The 22293-nt window shown below is 40.9% G+C and overlaps 1 protein-coding gene across 3 annotated transcripts in view; it reads right to left on the minus strand.

Annotated features, from left to right (window-relative positions):
• Positions 1-22293, minus strand: part of abhd12 (abhydrolase domain containing 12, lysophospholipase) — a 142806-nt gene that overhangs the window by 99378 nt on the left and 21135 nt on the right. For all 3 annotated transcript variants that reach the window (XM_078556651.1, XM_078556652.1, XM_078556650.1), the window contains 2 exons: positions 7602-7726; positions 5651-5756 (listed from right to left, as the gene is read on the minus strand). In XM_078556651.1, the coding sequence (XP_078412777.1) occupies positions 5651-5756; positions 7602-7726 (231 nt within the window). The remainder of the gene's footprint in view (positions 1-5650; positions 5757-7601; positions 7727-22293) is intronic.

Below are 22293 nucleotides of genomic sequence, written 5' to 3' on the forward strand. Positions count from 1 at the left end.
TCTGCCCTGAAGTGTGGTGCCTAGAATTGGACGTAATACTCCAGGTGAGGCCGAACCAGTGTGTTTTATAAAGGTTCACCATAACCTTCTCATTATACTCTATGCCTCTATTTATAAAGCTCAGGGTCACATATGCCTTATTAATCGCTTTCTCAACATGTTGTCACCTTCAACAATTTGTATAGATATACCCATAGGTGCCTCTATTCCCACATTCACTTTAGAATTGTACACTTTGTTTTATATTGCCTCTCCTCATTCTTCCTATTAAAATGCATCACTTCACACTTCTTTACATTAAGTTTCATCCGCCATATGTCTGCCCATTCAAACACCCTGTTTATGACCTCTTGAAGTTTATCACTATCCTCCTCACAATTCACAATACTTCCAAGTTTTGTGTCACCAGCAAATTTTGAAATCGTGCCCTGTACACCCAAGTCTAGAGCATTAATATATATTAAGAAAAGCAATGACCTTGGTACCAACTCATGGGAAACTCCACTATATACCTTCCTCCAGTCAAAAACAACCTTTGACGACTATCTTCTTAGAGGGTCAGTAGCTCTGAAGCCTCTGCAGCACCACAAGTTAATGCTGAGGCAGGTCAGAGCACTCGGGACACTTCAAAGTTGGAGTACCCCCCAGAAAGGTAGGCAATGCAGATCGCAGGGCGAACACCTCCTGGCAGATCAATGGAGCTACGAAGCTTTCCTGCTCGCAGCCCTTCTATGGGGCATGGAGCCTCTGGCTTCAGTGGCCACTTAAAAGCCTCAGTGGCAAAATGCCAGTGGCCCATTAAATAGCTCTTAATTGGTCTCTTAATTATGCAAACAGGTTGCCCGCCTCCATGGAAACTGCCCTTGCAGGAGGTCAGCAACAGCGAACCAGGCATGACTCCCCCCTCCTGCCCCCGCCTCCTTTCCTACCACCCGGGGGCTGGTAAAATTCAGTTTTATACTTTAAAATATTAGGAGTACTCAGAGAGAAGGAACAAGGAACAGGGTAACCATTTCATCCTAGCTAGGTCTCTCCTTGACTGATCACAAGAGTTGGCCCCATGTTACACAGCTGGGACAAGCCCTACCTTCCACCTGAAAGCATTCACCTTGCAGTACAAGTTTCTTCAATGAAATGTAAATGCAACAAAGTGGCCAAAAAACACTGTTAGGACTGACTTACGCACATGCATTCATACCCTGTCCTATAACCTCACCTTACCTGAACACCACACTTCGTCTTGACTCTCTATGTGGAATAATACTGGAGATACACAATGTATTAAAAAATTCTAAATGCAAAAAAGGTACAGCAAAAGTTTGCTTCTTCAATCTTCCATATAACAAATGCTGATCCTGGCCAAGCTGGAGAGCTACCATCATCCCAAAAGGGAGGTAGGTATCAGAAGGTGTAACCCAAAGGTGCTGTTACACAATTGGTAATGATCAAAAGCAGCATTACTGGAGGCACTGGAAGTCCTCACCAGCTCACTCCTTCAACCAAGGCAGGAGAATCAATTCAGTCCAGTATTTGAGCACAATAATCAAAGCTGACACTCCATTGCACTACTGAGGGAGCACTGCATTGTCAGCTATGCCACTTTTTGCATGAAACCTTATAACGAGGCTCTGTCTGCCCTCTTAGGTGGGCATAAAAGATCCCATGAAACTATTTCAAAGAAGAGCCAAGGAGCATTATGGCCAATATTGATCCTTTAATCAATATCACAGAAACGGATTATCTGGTCATTATCACATTCCTGTTTGTAGGGGCTTGCTGTATGCAAATTGATTGTCATGTTTCCTACTTTATAACAGTGACTACAGTTCAAAAGTACTTCATTGGCTGTAAAGCACTTTGAGGTGCCTGGTCGCATCCAAAATGCCTTGAAAAAGCAAGCCTTTCCTTCTTTTTAAAGTAAGCAACTTAAAAGCATACATCTTTAAGAAAGGAATAGGTAATGGAAAGCAATGAAGTATCGAACAGTTACCCAAGTGTTAAAAAAGCACTGCAGATTGAGTGTTGACAACATAGAATCATACAACACAGGTCATTTGACCTATTGTACCTATCCAAATAGTCCCATTCCCTGCTCTTCCCAGTAGCCATGTCATTTTTGTTTCCCTTTTGACTAAGAATTTATTTCCTACTATCGCTATGGAATTCACACAAGACGCTATCAAGTTTTCTCTCTCTCTCTACACAAACTCTTTCAAAGATCTTGTGGCTTGACATCAGTTTCTACTAAATGCTCATCTCACGTTGGATGCAAACTCCTTCCTTAATCATTTTTGTTAACAACCAAGAAACGTAAGCAAAGATACTATTCTAAGCACAATGTTGGATGAACTGACTAGGCCCTTTTCCTTTTAAAAGAGGAAGAAAACAAGGTGTCTCTTAATTAACTTTTTTTTAAATTACACGTCAATAGAGACATTTCTTCTTGCCCAAACACCATCAGTGCACTGCAATAACTGACATTAATACTATTAAGAATCAATACCAATTATTAGCCCCTTGATAATACAGAACTTGAGTATTGCTGAAAAGAGACATGCTATCAAAGCTCTTCATCTTGGACTCATCAGGACACCTTGAAATAAATTACCAACTGTATCAGGGGATTGGTTGGCAAGTGGACTCTGATTGGTGGAGGCATTGCCATGGAGAATGCAGCATGGAACAGTTAGCTACTCAGCTTTGTTCAAATTCCAACTGGCCAGATCGGCTCTGATTGGTCAAGTCATTGCCCTGGGAAATGAACCAGGAAATTACAGAATCAACATCCTGGGGGTTACCATTGACCAGAAACTAAACTGGACTAGCCATATAAATATTGTGGCTACAAGAGCAAGTCAGAGGCTAGGAATCCTGCAGCGAGTAACTCACCTCCTCACTCCCCAAAGCCTGTCCACCATCTACAGAGCACAAGTCAGGATTCCAGGTATAAAGGCCATACGTCCCAACGATTGGTGGATCATATCATAGAGCACATCCGTTTGGCTGTTCACAACAGGCAAAGTACTGACCTTCCCCAATAAGTCTGTGTGCGCAAAAAAACTCAAAACATAGCTTCAGGCTGCATTCTCCAAGCTTTTGTTTAGTTGAAAAAGGCACAAAGTGTGGACATGTTCCTTCTGTCTGTAAGGGACAGGGCTGTGAGATTGAATATATGTGGCTTCTAGCATGGGTAAGTGAGCAACACTGCAAACCCGACTGAATTGATCTTCAGCGTAATTCTCAGCACAATCAAGATTGTTTAGGTGTTGTCCAATCGCGGAATCATATCTAATGTTGGACATTATGTTTTGAGTTTTGCAAGCATGGGTTGACTGGGTACAGTCAGTACTTTACCTATACAATGTCAGCACTTTGTCAGCATTATGCAATAGCAACACAAGCGGTATTCTCCAATGATAGGATGCTGCCAGCCAAGAAGATGTGTTCTGCCTGTCACACAAATGAGCAATGTGATATATGAACTTCAGTGCTACTGTGATGCCAGGTATATAGACTGTATGTCCCAACAATTGATGAATCATATCAAACAGCACATCCCTTTGGCCGTTCACAACAGGCGAAGTATTGACTGTACACCACCAGCCTGTGCTTGCAAAACTCAAAACGTAGTTTCATGCTGCATTCTCCATGCCAATGCATCCGCCAATCAGAGTCCATTTGCCAACCAATCAGCACTCTCTTCTCATGCAATATGAATTGTTACAATTGGTAATTTCTTGTGAGCTATCCAGATGAGTACAAGATGAAAAGCTTTGATAGCATGTCCCTTTATCAGCAATAGTGAGAAAGCACAATTCTTTAAAGTGACAGGAAATGGCAAGGAAAGAGATATAAAAAAAGAGAGATGGTAGGAAGGAGGGGGAAAAGAGATTTAAAAAAGATGTCGGGGGAAAGAGATAGAAAAAGACATCGGGGAGGGGGGGAAAGAGGTAATAAAGCAGGAAATAGAAGAGATAGAAAGGCAGGAAAGGGAAGAGAAGTGATGAGAACTGCCTTTCACAACCTCAAGAACAACAGCTTATATTTATACAGAGATTTTATGATGCTGCTGTAAAGCAAGAGCCACAAAAGGAGATATAGATCAGGTGACCAAAATCTTGATCAAATAGGTAGGTTTTAAGGAGTGTCTTAAAGGAGGAAAGTGAAGTAGAGAGGCAGAGAGGTGTAGGGAATATATTCCGGACCTTAGGGCCTAGGCAACCGAAGGTATGCATGGCCACCAGTGGTGGAACAAATTAAAATTAAAATCGGGATTCACAAGAATTAAAGGAGTGCAGCTATCTTGGAGGGTCATGGGGCTGGAGGAGATTACAGGGGTAGGGAGGGGCAAGACTATGGAGGGATTTGAAAACAAGATTGAGAATTTAAAAATCAAGACTCTGCTTGACCATAGAACCATAGAAAGGTTACAGCACAGAAGGAGGCCATTCAGCCTATCTTGTCCATGCCAGCTCAACCCAGGTGCCCTTTCTAATCCCACCTTCCTGCGCCCAGCCCATAGCCCTGCAGTTTAAGGTGCAGATCCAGGTACTTTTTAAAAGAGTTTAGAGTTTCTGCCTCTACCACCAACTTGGGCAGTGAATTCCAGACACCCACTACCCTCTGTGTAAAAAAGTTCTTCCTCATGTCCCCCCTACACCTTCTGCCACTTACCTTGAATCTATGTCCCCTGGTTCTAGAATTCTCCACCAAGGGAAACAATTTCATCCTGTCCACTCTTATCTTTTCCCCTCATAATTTTGTACACCTCAATCAAGTCACTTCTCAGCCTTCTTTGTTCTAAGGAAAATAACCCCAACCTATCCAATCTCTCCTCGTAGCTACACTTTCTAACCCTGGCAACATTCTTGTAAACCTCCTCTGCACTCTCTGCAGAGCGATTACGTCCTGCCTGTAATGTGGTGACCAGAATTGCACACAATACTCCAGTTGTGGCCTCACCAGTGTTTTATACAATTCCAACATTATATCTTTACTTTTATATTCTATACCTCTGCCAATGAAGGAGAGCATTCCATATGCCTTCTTTACAGCCTTGTCTACTTGAACTGCTGCCTTCAGGGACCAGTAGCCAGTTTAAAACCAGTTAAATACTTGTGAAGTGTAGTCACTATTGTAATCAAATGCTTTATTAGCTAAAGTTGCCATACAAATATAAATTGTCGTAGTAATGTAGAAAACTCCACAGCCAATTTATACACAGCAAATCTCTTGCAAACAACAAAATGATAATGATTAAATAGTCTGTTTTACTGATGTTGGTCGAGGGAGAGCTCCCTTGCTCTTCTTCGAAATAGTGCCACGGGATCTTTTACATCCATCTGAGAGGGCACTCGGGGTCTCAGTTTAACATCTCATCTGAAAACGGCACATCCGAAAGTGCAGCCCTCTGTTCTGCACCGGAGTGTCAGCCTATATTTCATGCTCTGGTGAGTGGAATGGGACTTGAACACAACCTTCTGACTCAGGTGAGTGTGCAAACAATTGAGCCAAAGCTGACACTGCAACAAGAACGGAAATCACAAGAAACCCACAGCAGGTTCTTTATCATTTGTGAAATCATGATGAGTTTCCACCATCTTCAGTCTTTCAGTTTTCTACAATCCTTTACCAGTCTCTACCCACTTACCAAGCACCAATAGTAATTTTCTCTTCAGGTTTAAGATAAAAATTCCATGTGTGGTTCAACCCTTGGTCCTGTGGCCTCTTCAAGTCAATGAAATATGGTAGCCGCACTGAGAAAGAAATCAATAAAAACTTTGGAATGTTAGAACAATGAAGATCATGTCAAAGCACTTGCATGTGATTACATTCAAATCCACAATAATTTCCTTTTGTCTCATTTAAAAGCTGCAACTCTTCCACGAATCAAAATCTTTATAAAAGCACTCGGTGCAGAAAAGAGCTAATTAATTTTCTGACACTTCGGTATTTGGTGTAACTTTTGAAAATAATTTGGATATTTTCTAATATTTAAATATCAAAACTGTACCCCAAGACATTTATACTTGCAAAGAATCAATACTTTGGCTTTCAAAATGTAAAACATTCTTGCTCTTATCATAGAAGTTCTTTCAGTGAACTCTGAAAGATATTTACTGGAAAATAAAAGATGATATTTTCCTCTTTTCTGAAGTCCCACAAGCTTGCGGTTAGAAACCTCTCAAACATTCCCCAAGTTATAAATACTATCTTGCATTCACCCTTGCCATAGGGCATTGACACTCTTACTATGATACGTTTCCAAGGGCAGTGATCTCCCTTAAGTACTTCATAGCCATTGTTCACCATGAACTTTTACAGCAAGTATCAGCTGATTGTTCAAATCATGGGAGGGGACATTGCAACAAGCATAGACCTGTTATATAGCAATCAGGAGTACAGAATCTGACTGGTTTTCAATTCATTAACCCTGGGGAGTTATAGCCAACTGTTGTTTTAGCTGATGGCAGTTCATTATGTACAGGCCAGACGAAAGCTTCCTGGTCTGTATGACTCAGGATTAATGCGGGAAGTCTCTTATACAATACTTCCAAATGTAGTCCAAACATTTCACATATCCCTTGTAACTAACTGTGTAAGTGGGAAGAACTCAGCTATATTATTTTGTACTGAAGAATAAAAAAAATTGAATTACTTCCTTTGCTGTAAAAAAGTGGAACGCAGAGTAATATAAGCAACTGCACGTTATTAAGACAGATCAACGTGGATGCATTTTTGCAAAGATGAGTTTAGGTTAAAGTAAACGACACTTGAAGCGTCCATCCATGTATCAAGGTCCCTGAGTTTTTGTAACAGTGGAATATGACTATTTAATTTGAGGGTGGAACATACTAAATAGCAACATTTGCTTAAAAGTATAGTGACATTTATCATAGGATCCACCTAAATTATATGTGGATGTTAAACCATCAGCTATTTTAATGGAAAATACACAGTCTCTCAAAGTTACATCAAGATCTACACTGGGACATATTGAGCAAACCGACACTTACCCAACTTGAGGTATTTTGAACATACAAAACTGGAGCTTTGATCAAAAACCTACTTCATTAGCTTTAGAAATGTGTGGAGATTAGCAGTTGCCTGAGGAGGAGTAGCAGGGAACACAAAAAAAAACAACAGATATTGAAGGATTTCTAAAAAGTGCAATACCCAAGTTCCAAGGGAAAAGGTACAGAGCTCAACAACAACTTTTATTTATTTGGTAGAGAGAAAAAACAAAAGGCTTTTCAAAGGAATGCAATGATCTAACTGAATAATGAAAACAGCCCTGAAGGGCTGAACGGCCTTTGCCTGTACCTGTGTATGCAAAGAAATTAGTCAGTTGACCAAAAAAGGACACTTTAGGAGGGGTAGCCAAAAGCTTGATCAAAGAGGTGGGTTTTAATAATGCTCTTAAAGGAGTAGACACAATTGTCTCAAAGGAGTAGGCACAGGTAGAGAGGCTCAGAGAGAATTCTAGAGCTCGGGTCTAAATGCCTGAAAGCAAACTACTAAAGGCTGCTGAGAATAATAAAAAGGTATAAGTGGTCTAATTCACCAAATTGCTACTCAGTGGCACATCATACTATACTCACCAAAATTTAAGAAGACCAGTTTGGCTTGAATGGCTGGACACAGTTTTACTACGAAAGGAATGCATATGTACACAGCTAACAACCACACAGCTAGCTTCTTGATTCTGTACAACAACCGAGATCGTCTAAAAGGTGAAAGCAAAAGAAAAGAAAAGTCACTCTACAAAAGATACTAAGCATTGTACTCATCATGTAGTGAATAAAGTGAAATCTCTTCCTATAATCACGTTTCATTCCTTAATTCTAATCAACTGTAACATAATCAATAAAACAAAGTAAAAAATAAATGGATACAAGGGCAATATATTGTTTTAAAGTCTCATCATAAGTAAAGCTAGTCAGCATGAACTAGTTTACCTTACAAACCGAATTCTAGTCAAATATTTTAGCACATGATTACCAATTATAGTTAAATGATGCATTTCTGCAAATGAAACAAGTCAGCAAAGTGCTCAAAAAATTAATTAATCAGACAACATAACGTCTATCTTCAAACATTGGTTACTTGTTGCGTTGGTTTGCCCAATGCATCAACCTCAAAAATGTAGCATAAACTACACAGCAATACACTACTTGGTGTGGTTCCCAACCAGGCAGAAGTGTTACAGACAAGGGAAGGAGGCAAAACTGAGCTCTTATTTTTTTGGCGTCTGTCCGTAAGCAGAGGTGTTTTCATTTTTGAAATAGGCTGAGGGCCTGTTCCCCAAACTTTCTGTTTGAGGTCAATTTTTAAAGCAACTCGCAGCAAACTCTCTTTAGGGTTAAACTGGAAGTATATTTTATTCACACATTCAAACCCAGCGAATGCTCGCAACTTCACACACACACACACAAAAGCACACAAGAAGATGATAGGAGGAGTTTTTACAACTTTGGACAACTTAAAGAAAAAGCAGCACAGGTGTAGATATCAGTCCATGTGATTGTCCGAGTCCAGAATGTCAGAATCCAGTGAGGGTTCCTTCACGGAGGAGCTACAGTTCAGCTTGCTGAAGCAAGTTTTTGCAGAATTCCTTTAAAGTTGATGGTGATACAGCAAGATGAGGTTGGTATACAGAGGCTTGGTCTGCTCGGCAGGCGGTGGCAGGAATCTTCCAGAGAAACAGTGTTCAAAGGGGCTTAGACTTGATGCAAACTGTTGGCCAGCCTGGATTCTTGTTTGGATGTTTTCAGAGCTGCGAGGCTCGAAATATAATGTTAAAACTTTCCAAAGACCTGGAACTTAGGTCATGAGATGTGGCCCATTAATGAGTCAGTTGCAGGCTAACAAGCAGTTTCTATGCCTCTGGTCAAAATCCATTGTTTACCTTAGGCGTTTCGCGCCTCTGCAAGTATAAGGAGTTTTGATGGCTCTCCCTTTAAGTCCAGGCTGGGGAGACAAGTTGTCTGCTGGTCCTTGATTTTGTTGATTGTAATGTGCCTTCACAATGAGAGGTGTGAGATTCCACAAGGATGAAGGTTGAGCTTTTTCTCCTCTAACTTGTGAATCATGTGACCTGTAGCAGCCATCTTTTGGTTCAGCAAAGTCAACTTTTTAAATAAGCAAAAAGGTACGGTTTGATTTATAGTTTATGATCTCTTTCCTGTCTTAGGGATGTGACACCAGGGATGCTCCATTTTCAATCCTAGATTTGTGCTTGGACAACAACTGAGGACAATCAGCTCAGTATCCCTGGGATACAGATGGAGATAAAAAACATCACAATCCTCACTTGTTGGTAACTATATATATGGACAATTGTGAAAGTAATACTGGGCTTGAACCCATACTCTGCACCTATCTTAAATACTGGAAAGAATTGCGAGGGAGGAGTGAGAGGGACCACCAAGCAGTGCTTTAGGATGCTCACAGGATATAGTGAAGAATTTGCATATTACAGGAGCTATGGTTATTTCAGCAAGCCTGCAGCCAATAGATGCTGGATAGAGATTTTGTCACATTTTTGAGTAAGGATTCCAATACCTTTACTACCACCAATGTAAAGCTAATTGGTCTATAGTTGGCTGGATTTGTTCCATCTCCTTTACAGATGGTAGCTTTCATGTATCTTGAGCCAGATGGTGAGATTTGAAGGTGCATGCAGGATTTGAATACAATTTACGCTAACATTCCAGTGTATATTCATAGTTTTTTTTATGAGACATTAAAACCAAAGCCCTGACTGCCTAATGTAATGGTTCATACGGACCTTAAGGATCCCATAACAGTAAGTCATAAGAAATAGGAGCAGGAGTAGGCCATTTGGCCAATCAAGCCTGCTCCGCCATTCAATAAGATCATGGCTGATCTGATTGCGGCCTTAATTCCACTTTCCTGCCTATCCATCATAATCCTTGACTCCCTTGTAGATCAAAAAACTGTCTAACTCAGCATTAAAAATATTCAATGACCCAGCCTCCACTGTTGTCTGTGGAAGAGAATTCCAAAGACTAACAACCTTCTGAGAGAATAAATTCTTCTTCATTTCCATCTTACAAGGAAGACTTCTTCCTTTCAAACTGTGCCCTCTAGTTCTAGCTTCCCCCATGAAGGGAACCTATTGAAGAATTATTCAATGAGCCATTATTGTGTCAAAAGCCTACTTAACTCATGTCACAGTTTGAAAATCCCATCCTTAAGAAGTTGTAGAGGCATATATAAACTTAAAGCATAACAGAAGCATCAGCAATTATCATCCACGACTCAGAAGGAGCATTCTCACCAGAGTCAGTATTAGTCCCACTCTAGAGTCTTGAAAAAAATTAAAGCTTTAATGAGAGAATGCTGCACTGTCAGAGATGCTTTCTTTCAGAATGAGATGTTAAACTAAGCTCCTGTCTGCTCTTTCAAGTGGATGTAAAAAATCCCATGGGACTAACAGGGAGAAGTGAAATGTTGTTTTTCTTTGTGTCTTGTCCAATCCCTCAACCAAATGGCTTAAATAAAAACCTGATCATCATCACATCGCTGCTTGCGGGAGACTGCTGTGCACAACTTGGCTGCTACATTTCCTACATTACAACAGTGACTACACTTCAAAGCAATTTGGGATGGCCTTAGGTTGCTATGTAAATGCAAGTCTTTCTTTATATCAACATGTGTGACATTTGAATCTGAAGATATTGAAAGTAGTCAAGCCAAGTTCAGGTGCACAACGTCACACATGGTAAAATCCCAGAGTTACCATGGGAAGGAATAGAGCTGGCCAGTCCCTTCAAGGTAGGAAGGGAGCCTAAAGGATTAAAATCACCCCAGTCTAGTCCTACACCACTTCTCAGTAGCTGTAGCCAAGAGTTGCAACGAGAAAATCCAAGAGGAGCTTCTTTGGTTTTTCAACCTGTGTGTGTAGCCTAAGACTAAGAAAATATTTGTGGGAGGTTTGGGGTTGGGGCCGCGGCAGATGGTGGTGGAAACATTAAATTGTAATGTTTCCATTGGGATACTTACAACTCTGTGCACATAATATATTCTACTCTTGGTGACTTAAAGCTGCCAAAAAGAATTCTGAACCCAAGAAATTCAAATTAAACTGCCTTTAAATGGTAAAGAAACCCATATACATGCAAGCCAAATTTGAGTCAACCCATATTTCAAATTAAGTGATTTGCGAATAAACAGTAGACTGATTAATGGTTGGCTATATAATGCATCTTTTGGTAATATGCTAAAACAGCATTTTCTTTCCCTACCAAGCAGAAAATGAGTGGCATGAACAAAGTAACAAGGAGGCAACAGGTTATAAAACCACGAAGACAGAGAATAGTAGATTGAAAGTCAATTTGGGTGGTGGGCGAGGAACAGAGCAGTCGATAGGGGATCCGCTGATTATCATGCACCCTCTCCCATTGAAGTCAATGGGGAGGAAAACCGGGTGAGGCGTATAGCGGGGAGCCATCCCAACAGCAACACCTTCACACCTCCCATTCCAAGTTGAATTTTACACCCCCACCACTAAGAGGTGAGTACATAGAATTTACTCCACAGAAACAGTCCAATTGGCCCAACAGATCTATGCCAGTACAATAAAAGCAAAATATTGAAGATGCTGGAAATCTGAAACAAAAACTAAAATTGCTGGGAAAACTCAGCAGGTCTGACAGCATCTGTGGAAAGAAAGACAGAGTTAACATTTCGAGTCCATATGAATCTTCTTCAGAACTAAAGAGAAGTAAAAAAAAGTGGTGAAATATATACTGTATAAGGGGGGTGGGACAGGTGAAGTTGGATAGAAGGCCAGTGATAGATGAAGGCAAAGGAGAGAGATTGCAAAAGATGTCATAAACAAAAGGTCAAAGGGATGCTGATGGTGGTGATACTGGCTAAAGGAGGTGCTAATGGTGACATTAAGAGTAGAAGTCAGAATGAGCAAGTGACAGATGGCCCTAGTGAGGTGGGGAGAGGGGAAAAAAGATTGAAATAGGCTAAAAGGCAGAGAAAAAACAATGAATGGAAATAAATTAAAAAATAATAATAATAGAAATAGATGGGGAAAAAAAAGATATATAAAAATTAAAAAATAAATACTTGAAAAAAGGGGATCAAAAAGAGGTAAGGATGGAGGAGAGAGCTCATGATCTGAAGTTGTTGGACTCAATATTCAGTCCGGAAGGCTGTAAGGTGCCTAATCAGAAGATGAGGTGCTGTTTCTCCAGTTTGCATTGAGCTTCATTGGAACATTACAGCAGGCCAAGGACGTACATGTGGACATGAAAGCAGGGTGGTTATCTTGTTTCACATGTTTACCAACCTTTCTTTCTGAATTTTAAAATATTTCCTTTCATTGACAAAACTGCTCTTTTTAACATGTGGAGGATAAGTTCTGGAACATTTTAAACTGATCTCCTGCAAAAGGCAATTGAGCCAAACCTCAGTATTTTATTTAAACCTTGGAAACTCTATCTTTCAATTGACGCTAATGTAATGATCTATGCCAGTGTTAATACTCCACACCAGCCTCCTCCCACATCATCAGCATATCCTTCTATTTTACCCTCACATGCATTTATTCTAGCATACCCTTAAATGCGTTTGTGCAATTCACTTCAACCACTCATCTGGCAGCAGATTCCACATTTCAACCACTTTTTGAATAAAGAAGTTTCTTCTGAATTCCTTATTGGATTTTTGATATATACTTTTACAAACATTTTAACTGGATACAGCAGTTTAAAAGAAAACAAACTCAAATGTAATCCCTGCAGTTTACATCATAATACAAAGTGACACATAATACAAATACATATTTCCTATGTGTCTACTAGCTTATCATGTTATTGTCTGAAAGCCCAAAGACAAGGAAAACACAAATGGCTCTGTAATAACAGATGCAAGTACAAAAACTGACCAAGAACATAATCAAAGTCCACGTGAATTTACTGGAATTGTATTCAAGATGATACCCAATCTGTAGGGGGTTCAGCTAAAATGACAAAAACAGCCTGACCTTTACTCTTATGGCTCATGACGTGACCTGAGCCCTTTAATTACATTAGCATCAATTGAAAGATAGAGTTTCCAAGGTTTAACTCAAATACTGAGGTTTGGCTCAATTGCCTTTTGCAGGAGATCAGGTTGAAATGTTCCAGAAAATCAGGTTGAAATGTTCCAGAACTTATCCTCCAAATGTTAAAAAGAGCAGTTATGTCAATGATAAGACATATTTTAAAATTCAGAAAGAAAGGTTGGTAAACATGTGAAACAAGATAACCAGCACAGATTGCAGCTCAGAAAGGAACTAAACAGGGTCCCATTAATAAATAGAGACTTTAGAGTTATTAGACTTAGGAATGAATCAAGGACACCTTGAAGGAAGTTCAGTGGGTAAGCTGGACAGATCAATGGTCTATTTCTACCTGAAATTGTTTACCTCATTAGCCAGTACGTCCCTCAGATTATTTATACTGCTCCACAGCAGCTATTTCAAGGTTGTCAGCTAATCTCTCACTCATGTTATTTACAATACCACCTGAATTCCCTTGACGGAATTACTGAACAGTAATCCCTCCTGGGTATCCATTATCCCCATGTAATACAATCCAAGCCAGCTATTATTCCATTTGTGTATGCTAAACAACACAACTTGGTGCGCTGCCAAAGGTGCAATATGAGTTTAGAAGCACTGTTCTACAAAGCTGTTAAAACCACATATTAATATCTCAAAGCCCACTACAGATTTGACTGAAGAATTTCAATGTTTAACTGTAGAAGAGTCATTAATGGTTTAGTATTTTATGCTATTTATTCTTTATGGCAATTCTGTGTTCACATGCATTTAAAGTGGGAGTAGGATTTTATAATTTCTTAGAAATTTTAAAATTAAGACATTTGGAAACTAGAGAAAGCAAAACAGTAATTTAACATGCTGACAGATCAAATTTTCTAGAAACTGCATTTCAGGCCTTTTCAACTTTTATCCGATTAAGATGCTTCACTTTGCATATTTAGATGGGCACAGCCTGTTCTGGTTTCCATTAGATCACTAGGACCATATCTGGTTTCTGCTAGATAGGCCATGGAGAACTAAATACAAACTGCAAACAACTTTAATTAAGCTAATTATCTCAAAACACAAGGTCAGATTGGGACTTCAAAAGTGCAGAATGAATAAAAGTAGAGAGGAAGAAAATAAAATGGTAAATGAAACTAAAAACAAGTGGAAAGCTTGTAAACCATCTTTTTCAACACAGTGGAGAGGTTTAGAGAAGTACATATCATTACTCCAGGAGGACAATTTTTTAAAAAATTTGCAATCTTATGTGCTTTAGATTAGAAATGGAAAAGTGCTGAATGTTCAATAACAAATGTATTTTCTGAGTAGATTTATCTTTTGAGCGCATACAAAGAAACTCAGTATTAACAAAAATCAATTCTTCCAGTGCATTCAGCTGAAATCTTTTATGCTGAGGCTGGCTTCCACTGGGCGAGGTGGGGGGGGCGGGGGTGGAGAAGAGCTGATGTAACCTTTCCCTATAGATTGGAAAATTTGTTGAGAGCGAAATAAGTCACCGTTGTCTTGAAGCACCACTCAAATCTTTGACAGCACAGTTAGTACTGTTTCAAGGACTCGAGTGAAACACAGGAACAAAATACTTTTCAGACAAACAGGAACACATCATCTGTTTTGGCTTCAGATGCATGGTCCGAGTCTGCGTGCTCTGCTTCCAAGGTTAAAACAGGAAGTAAAGCTGTCTAACTTGCTAAAATTTAACAAACTAGGCAGTAATTATACTTAATACATTTTTCCAACTTGTTACAAATTGAAATCAGCCTTACTGTGGACACTTTGTCAGGAACAAACGCACACCCAGATTCTAATGGAATATTCATGCCCTCAGTCAATTTAAAATGGATGTATGCAATTGGCTCATTGGATAGCACTTGCGCTTCTGAGTTTGATGTCAACTGTGGTTCAGAGGTAGCACACTCGCATCTGAGTGAGAAGGTCATGGGTTCCAGCTCAATAACAGAGACGAGCACATAATCTAGGATGACAGCCAGTACAATAATGAAGGTGGTGTCATCTTTCAGATGACATGTCAAAGTGAGACCCCATCTTCCCCCTCAGGTGGATGCAAAATGTCCCATGGTACAATTTCAAAGAAAAGCGGGGAAGCTCACCTTGGTATCCTAGCCAATATGTATCCTTCAACCAACAACACTGAAACAGGTTATCTGGTCATTATTACATTGCTATTTATAAGACCTTGCTGTGCCTAAGCTGGCTTGCCCATTTCCTCAAACAGTGTTCATACTTCAAAAAGATTTAATTGGTTCCAGGGTTCAAAATAATTGGAGGCAGCCTCAAATCGACCACCAGTAGCCTGCAAACAAGTAAATTCAAGAAAGGATGCCCCTCTTCCGTACATCATGGCTCTTCTGGTCCAGTTATGAAGATTTGAAAGCGCAGGGAGCAGGAAAACAATATTCGGTTTAACTGGAGGAGCAGTCAGTAAGCATGGGAAAATGTGTGAGGAGCTGCTCCTCCAATCACAAATTCTGACTCTCCCCTGTCTTCTCCAATGACAGGCTCCCTCCTGCCTGCTCTTGCTGCTCCTCCAGAGACAGAAGCTATGACTGGAAGAGCAGCAAGGGTGGAAAGTAGGGAACTTGTCAATGGAAGAGCTAGAGTTCATCTTAGACAATGACCCATTTAACTTGAACATTCTACATTCTCCAGGACCGCGAAGACCAGTTTGAGTCTTTTGACATCCCCTGGGACCAGGGTGAGGTTTGGGTGAAAAAAAAACAAAGAAGGATGGAGACAAAGCAGAAAGCCTAAAAAGAGCCCAGGAGTAGACCCAGAGGACCTGCAGAGAACAGGGGCAACAGCCAGCGGAGAGAAGATGTTACATTTTAATTTTATGTGGCGGTGGTGGTGGTGGGAGGATCGGGGTGGGGACTGGGGAGGCAATGAGAAATGAGAAGAGAACAATGCAAATTCATTGGTCTTTTACTAACTTACCTACACAGCTTATGCCAGTTTGATTTCTATTTCATTGCATCAAATAGTTGGAATTTTAGATGAATCTGATCTATTGTAAATTGCACAAACCATGTGTTGCCAAATAAAGGCGTTACTTTGCAAAACAAGTTTTTTAAATGTAGCATTGACACATTATTAGCATAATATTTTGATCTGATTAATCCGTTGCCATGAGATTGGATGAGCTGTTATATATTAGCATCTTTCCATTTGGTATTTGCTATCTTCTCTATCTAAAGAAAGAAACACTGAAAAAAAATTCAACACAAATACAGAAGGTAATGCTACGACATGACAGTATCGCCTAATAAAGGAGAAAGTGAGAATGAAAAAGGAGCCCCCTAAAATCAAAAAGCAGCCCTTGAGAAAAAAAATTATTTTGACCCCCAATTGCCTGTAAAGTTCTTTGGAACATACCGAGGGCATAAAATATGCTTCATAAGTACAAGTTCTCTCTTTATTCAGAAGATCTGGACTTCAAAGCCCATTCCTAGATTTAGCTATGTAATCTAGGTTGATAATTCAGTTTAGTATAACCCTCAGATTTGGTCACCTGCAGGGTGGACATTATAGATAGTTTAGAACTGTTGAAAAGTAGAGTAGGGAGTTCTCCCACCATCCTGACCCAATATTCATTCTTCAACCACATGATCATAAACCGGTCATACATTTCATTACTGTTTTTGAGGTCTTGCCAGATGCAAAACATTTGCTGCGTTTGCCTACTCAAGTCAATTCACTTGAAAGTTTGAGGCATGATAGGATGTAAATATTCACATATTGATGACACACATGCACACAAAATATTCCAATATCTCTCAAGGGCATGATGCAATTCTTTCATGAGATTGGGTGTCACTAGCAAGGCCAGCATTTGGTGCCTATCCACAATTGCCCTTGGACTGAGTGGCTCTCTAGGCCATTTCCAAGGGCAGTTAGGAGTCAACTACATTGCCGAGAGTCTGGAATCACACATAGGGCAGACCAGGCAGATTTTCTTCTCTAAGCAGCATTAGTGAACCACATGGGTTTTTACAACAATTGCTTCATGGCCGCCATTACAGAGACTAGCTTTATTAACTGAATTTAAATTCCACCTGCTGCCATGGCAGGATTTGAGCCCATGTTCCCAGAGTATTAGCTTGGGCCTCTGGATTACTAGTCCAGAAACCATTACCAGTATTCCACCATCCACCCCACCCCCCCACCCTCCCCACCTTATCTGTGGAAAAAAAAATTCCAGGACAGGTAAAAGGCAAAGGTTTGGGAGTAGGAGAGCGCTCTTACAGATAGCTGACACAGACAAGACAAGGCCGCCTTCTGTGATGTAACCATGCTACAGTTCTATAAACTCTTGCATAAAACAAGTTTTTCCTTTTGGAAAGATAATACATTGTGAAGGTTTTCTAGATGGCTGAAGAGCTGACTTTAGATTGAATCATCCAAAACAGGAATTAAAAATCAGTATGGGTTACAGGCCAGAGAAGCATTCCGTCAGTGGTACTTGGGCCAATTACCAGATGCCTTGTGACGGCTTCCCTGAACTGTCCCACCATGGGGGAAGGTTCTACCAAAGAACATTAGAAGGAGGAAGGCATGAGTAGTGGAAAAATATTGATCCACAATATTAAATCCTTCCAAAGAATGCAGGTACGGATAGCACTTATAGCTTTTTATTACTGATTGTGTCAGCAAATTCAGCAGTTTCTGCTCGAGAGAGCTTTTCTCGATTAAAACGAACAGTCATCAGTTCAAATATATTTTCAGAATTTTCACTGCAAACGGCTAGAAAAAATTTGCACATAACCTGGGAGCAAATGAAACTTGCACATTGTGGAGGAGGGATAGCTCACATGCCAATCATGTGCAAAATGTCATCTTTTCTTCCTTTTATGCACCTTCACAATTTTCTGCAACGCAACCTCGGTCTTTTTTTTCCCCAAGAACTGGTTAACCCCCCTTTCTATGTCTTGCATAGCTCCTTTTGATCAGGTTCACCTTTCCATGTGATCAAACAGGAATGAATTAGGATGATGCAACGAATATATACCTTTATATATAATAGAAATATAATAACTAAAATATAACAACTATTATAGATAATATAAAATAGAAACATTTTGCTAATTTCTCCCCATACCTTCTGAAAGCACCGACTTGTTGCAAGATAAGCTTCAATGTACACTAGAGGAGCTCTATTACCTTGTATAAGTGGCTATACTTCATGCAGAAGGCTAAATAATGAGCAACAGCAGGCTCTTCAGCCACAGAGGGCTTCATAGCCTAGCTGGTTCCACGTCTACACTTTATATCACAGGGTCAGTGGACACCACTCCCAACTCTCTGGGCTCGAGGCTAATTGAAGCACATCGAGTGCTACTCAGGCTGAGATCAGTTAATGCTGCAGAGGCGAGGAGGCAAACCTGCGATCCTCTGGTCTGTGCAGTTTAGTGACGTTATCCACTAAACCATGAGAGGAAGTAAACAATGTAGTAAAAAAAATCAAGATGCCAAAGAGAGGGAGGAATTTAAAGCAATGATGATTACTAGAGAAAAAGCGCTAGAAAAACTAATGGGGCTAAGTGCTGACTGGTACCCTAGATCTGATAGCCTGCATTATGGACCTTAAAAGAGGCGGCTGCAGAGAAGGTGGATGCATTGGTTATAATCTGGCCCCAGTAGATTGGAAAACTGCAATTGTAACACCATTATTCAAGAAAGGCGGGAGACAAGGCAGGAAACTATAGGCCAGTTAGTCTAACATCCGTGATTGGAAAAGTGCTAGAACCCATTATTAAGGAGTAGTAGCAGAACATTTAGAAAAGCAGAATACAACCAGGCAGAGGCAATGTGGTTTCTTGAAAGGAAAATCATGTTTGACAAATTTATTAGAGTTCTTTGAGGATGTAACAAGCAGGGTGGATAAAGGGGAACCGGTAGAGGTAGTGCATTTGGATTTCCAAAAGGCACTCAATAAGGGGACATATAAAAAGGTTACTGCACAAGTTAAGAGCTCATGGTGTTGGGGGTGATATATTAGCATGGATAGAGGATTGGCTAACCAACAGGAAACACAGAGTCGGGATAAATGGCTCATTTTCAGGTTGGCAAATTATAACTAGTGGAGTGCCACAAGGATTAGTGCTGGGGCCTCAACTATTTACAATCTGAATTAATGACCTGGATGAAGGGACAGCCTATTATAGCCAAATTTGCTGACGATACCAAGATAGGTAGGAAAGCAAGTTGTGAGATTACAAAAAGAGTCTGCAAAAGGGATATAGATAGGTTAAGTAAGTGCATTAAAAAAATTGTGGATGGAGTAGAATGTGGGAAAATGTGAGGCTGTCCACTTTGGAGGAAGAATTTGAAAGCAGAATGTTATTTAAAAGGGGGAGAGACTGCAGGGTGCTGCAGTAGAGGGGGATCTGGATGTCCTTGAATGTGAATCACAAAAAGTTAGCACAAAATTGCCTCTGCCTGGTTGTATTCTGCTTTTCTAAATGTCCTGCTACTACTCAGTGAAAAATAGTGGGAACGGGACAAGTAATGTTAAAAAGACAAGCCTTAAGACTTTGTGCCTTAACACGACGAGCATTCGCAATAAAGTGGATGAATTAACCACGCAAATAGATGTAAACAGGTATGATATACTCGGGATTACGGAGACATGGCTGCAGGGTGACCAGGGATGGGAACTGAACATCCAGGGGTATTCAGTATTTAGGAAGGACAGACAAAAAGGAAAAGGCGGTGGAGTTGCATTGTTGATGAAAGAGGAGATTAACGCAATAGTGAGGAAAGATATTAGCTCCAATGATGTGGAATCTGTATGGGTAGAGCTGAGAAACACTAATGGGCAAAAAACGTTAGTGGGGGTTGTATATAGACCCCCAAACTGTAGTGGTGATGTTGGGAATGGCATTAAACAGGAAATTAGAGATGCATGCAATAAAGGAACATCTGTAATTATGGGTGACTTTAATCTGCATATAGATTGGGCAAATCAAATTAGTAACAATACCGTACAGGAGGAATTCCTGGAGTGTATACGGGATGGTTTTCTGGGCCAATACGTTGAGGAACCAACTAGAGAACAGGCCATCCTAGACTGGGTATTGTGTAATGAGAAAGGAATAATTGGCAATCTAGTTGAGCAAGGCCCCTTGGGGATGATCGACCATAATATGATAGAATTCTTCATCAAGATGGAGAGTGACGTAGTTAATTCTGAGACTAGGGTCCTGAATCTTAATAAAGGAAACTACGACGGTATGAGGCACGAGTTGGCTATGATGGATTGGGAAACATTACTTAAAGAGATGACGGTGGATAGGCAATGGCAAATGTTCAAAGAGCACATGGATGAACTGCAACAATTGTTTATTCCTGTCTGGCACAAAAATAAAACAGGAAAGGTGGCTAAACCATGGCTGACAAGGGAAATTAGAGATAGTATAAGATGCAAGGAAGAGGCATACAAATTGGCCAGAAAAAACAACAGACCTGTAAATTGGGAGCAGTTTAGAATTCAGCAAAGGAGGACGAAGGGATTGATTGAGAAGGGGAAAATAGAGTACGAGAGTAAGCTTGCGGGGAACACAAAAACTGACTGTAAAAGTTTCTATAGGTATGTGAAGAGAAAAAGATTGGTGAAGACAAATGTAGGCCCCTTACGGTCAGAAACAGGGGAATTTATAATGGGGAATGACGAAGTGGCTGACCAGCTAAATACATACATTGGTTCCGTCTTCATAAAGAAGGACACAAATAACATACCAGAAATGTTGGGGAACACAGTAAACCCTGTGTTCCCCAACATTTCTGGTATGTTATTTGTGAGAGGGAGGAACTGAAAGAAATCAGTATTAGTAGGGAAATGGTGTTGGAGAAATTGATGGGATTGAAGGCCGATAAATCCCCAGGGCCTGATAATCTACATCCCAGAGTACTTAAGGAAGTGGCCCAATTTTTTTTTTTTTTGCAAAAATATACTTTATTCATCAAATATCTTCGACCACATTCCAAACCATTTCAAAAATACCATTACAAGGGTACAATCCGGTTCAACTTTAACAAAATGTATCACCAGGTGCATCAGCACAAACAATATTACAATCGTTTACAGTCTTTCATTTTGAGCTGTACAGCCCGAGGGGATTTAAACAGTTCCCAGTCCCTCGGTGCACTGTGGCAGAAAGGTCTTAGACAGCGACCCTTCCCCATTGCGCCTTTGCGGCAGCTGCCCCAAGCTTTAGTGCGTTCCTCAGCACATAGTCCTGGACTTTGGATTGTGCCAGTCCACAACACTCGGTCGGGGACAACTCTTTGTGCTGGAAGACCAACAAGTTTCGGGCAGACCAAAGCGCATCTTTCACCGAGTTGATGATCCTCCAGCTGCAGTTGATGTTTGTCTCGGTGTGTGTCCCTGGGAACAGCCCGTAGAGCACGGAGTCCTGTGTCACAGAACTGCTCGGGATGAACCTCGACAGCAACCACTGCATCTCTCTCCAGACCTTCTTTGCAAAGGCACAATCCACAAGGAGGTGAACAACGGTCTCCTCCCCACCACAGCCACCTCGAGGGCAACGTGCAGAGGGGGTGAGACTCCTGACGTGTAGGGAGGATCTGACGGGGAGGGCCTTTCTCACCACCAGCCAAGCCACGTCTTGGTGCTTGCTGGAAAGTTCTGGCAATGAGGCATTCTGCCAAATGACTTTGACAGTCTGCTCGGGGAACCATCCCACAGGATCCACGCTCTCCTTTTCCCTCAGGGCCTCTAAGACGTTACGTGCTGACCACTGCCTGATGGACTTGTGGTCAAAGGTGTTTTTCTGCATAAATTTTTCCACGAGGGACAGGTGGTACTACTTGGAGCGTTCCGCGGCAGCGTGGCCAGACCCATCCTTCGCAACACCGGGGACAGGTAGAACCTGAGCACATAGTGACACTTGGTGTTTGCGTACTGAGGGTCTACGCACCGCTTGATGCAGCCACACACAAAGGTGGCCATCAGTATGAGGGTGATGTTGGGCACGTTTTTTCCCCCTTTATCTAGAGGCTTGTACATCGCGTCCCTGCGGACACGATCCATTTTTGACGTCCAGATAAAGCAGAAGATGGCTCGAGTGATCGCCACCACGCAGGAGTGTGGAATGGGCCTGTGGAAGAATAAATTACATCTACAGGACAACTAAGGGTTAAACAGTTAAAACCGTAGTGGAATACTA

The sequence above is a fragment of the Cetorhinus maximus genome, chromosome 14 (genome assembly GCF_964194155.1).
Source record: "Cetorhinus maximus chromosome 14, sCetMax3.hap1.1, whole genome shotgun sequence".
NCBI classification, from domain to species: Eukaryota; Metazoa; Chordata; class Chondrichthyes; order Lamniformes; family Cetorhinidae; genus Cetorhinus; species Cetorhinus maximus.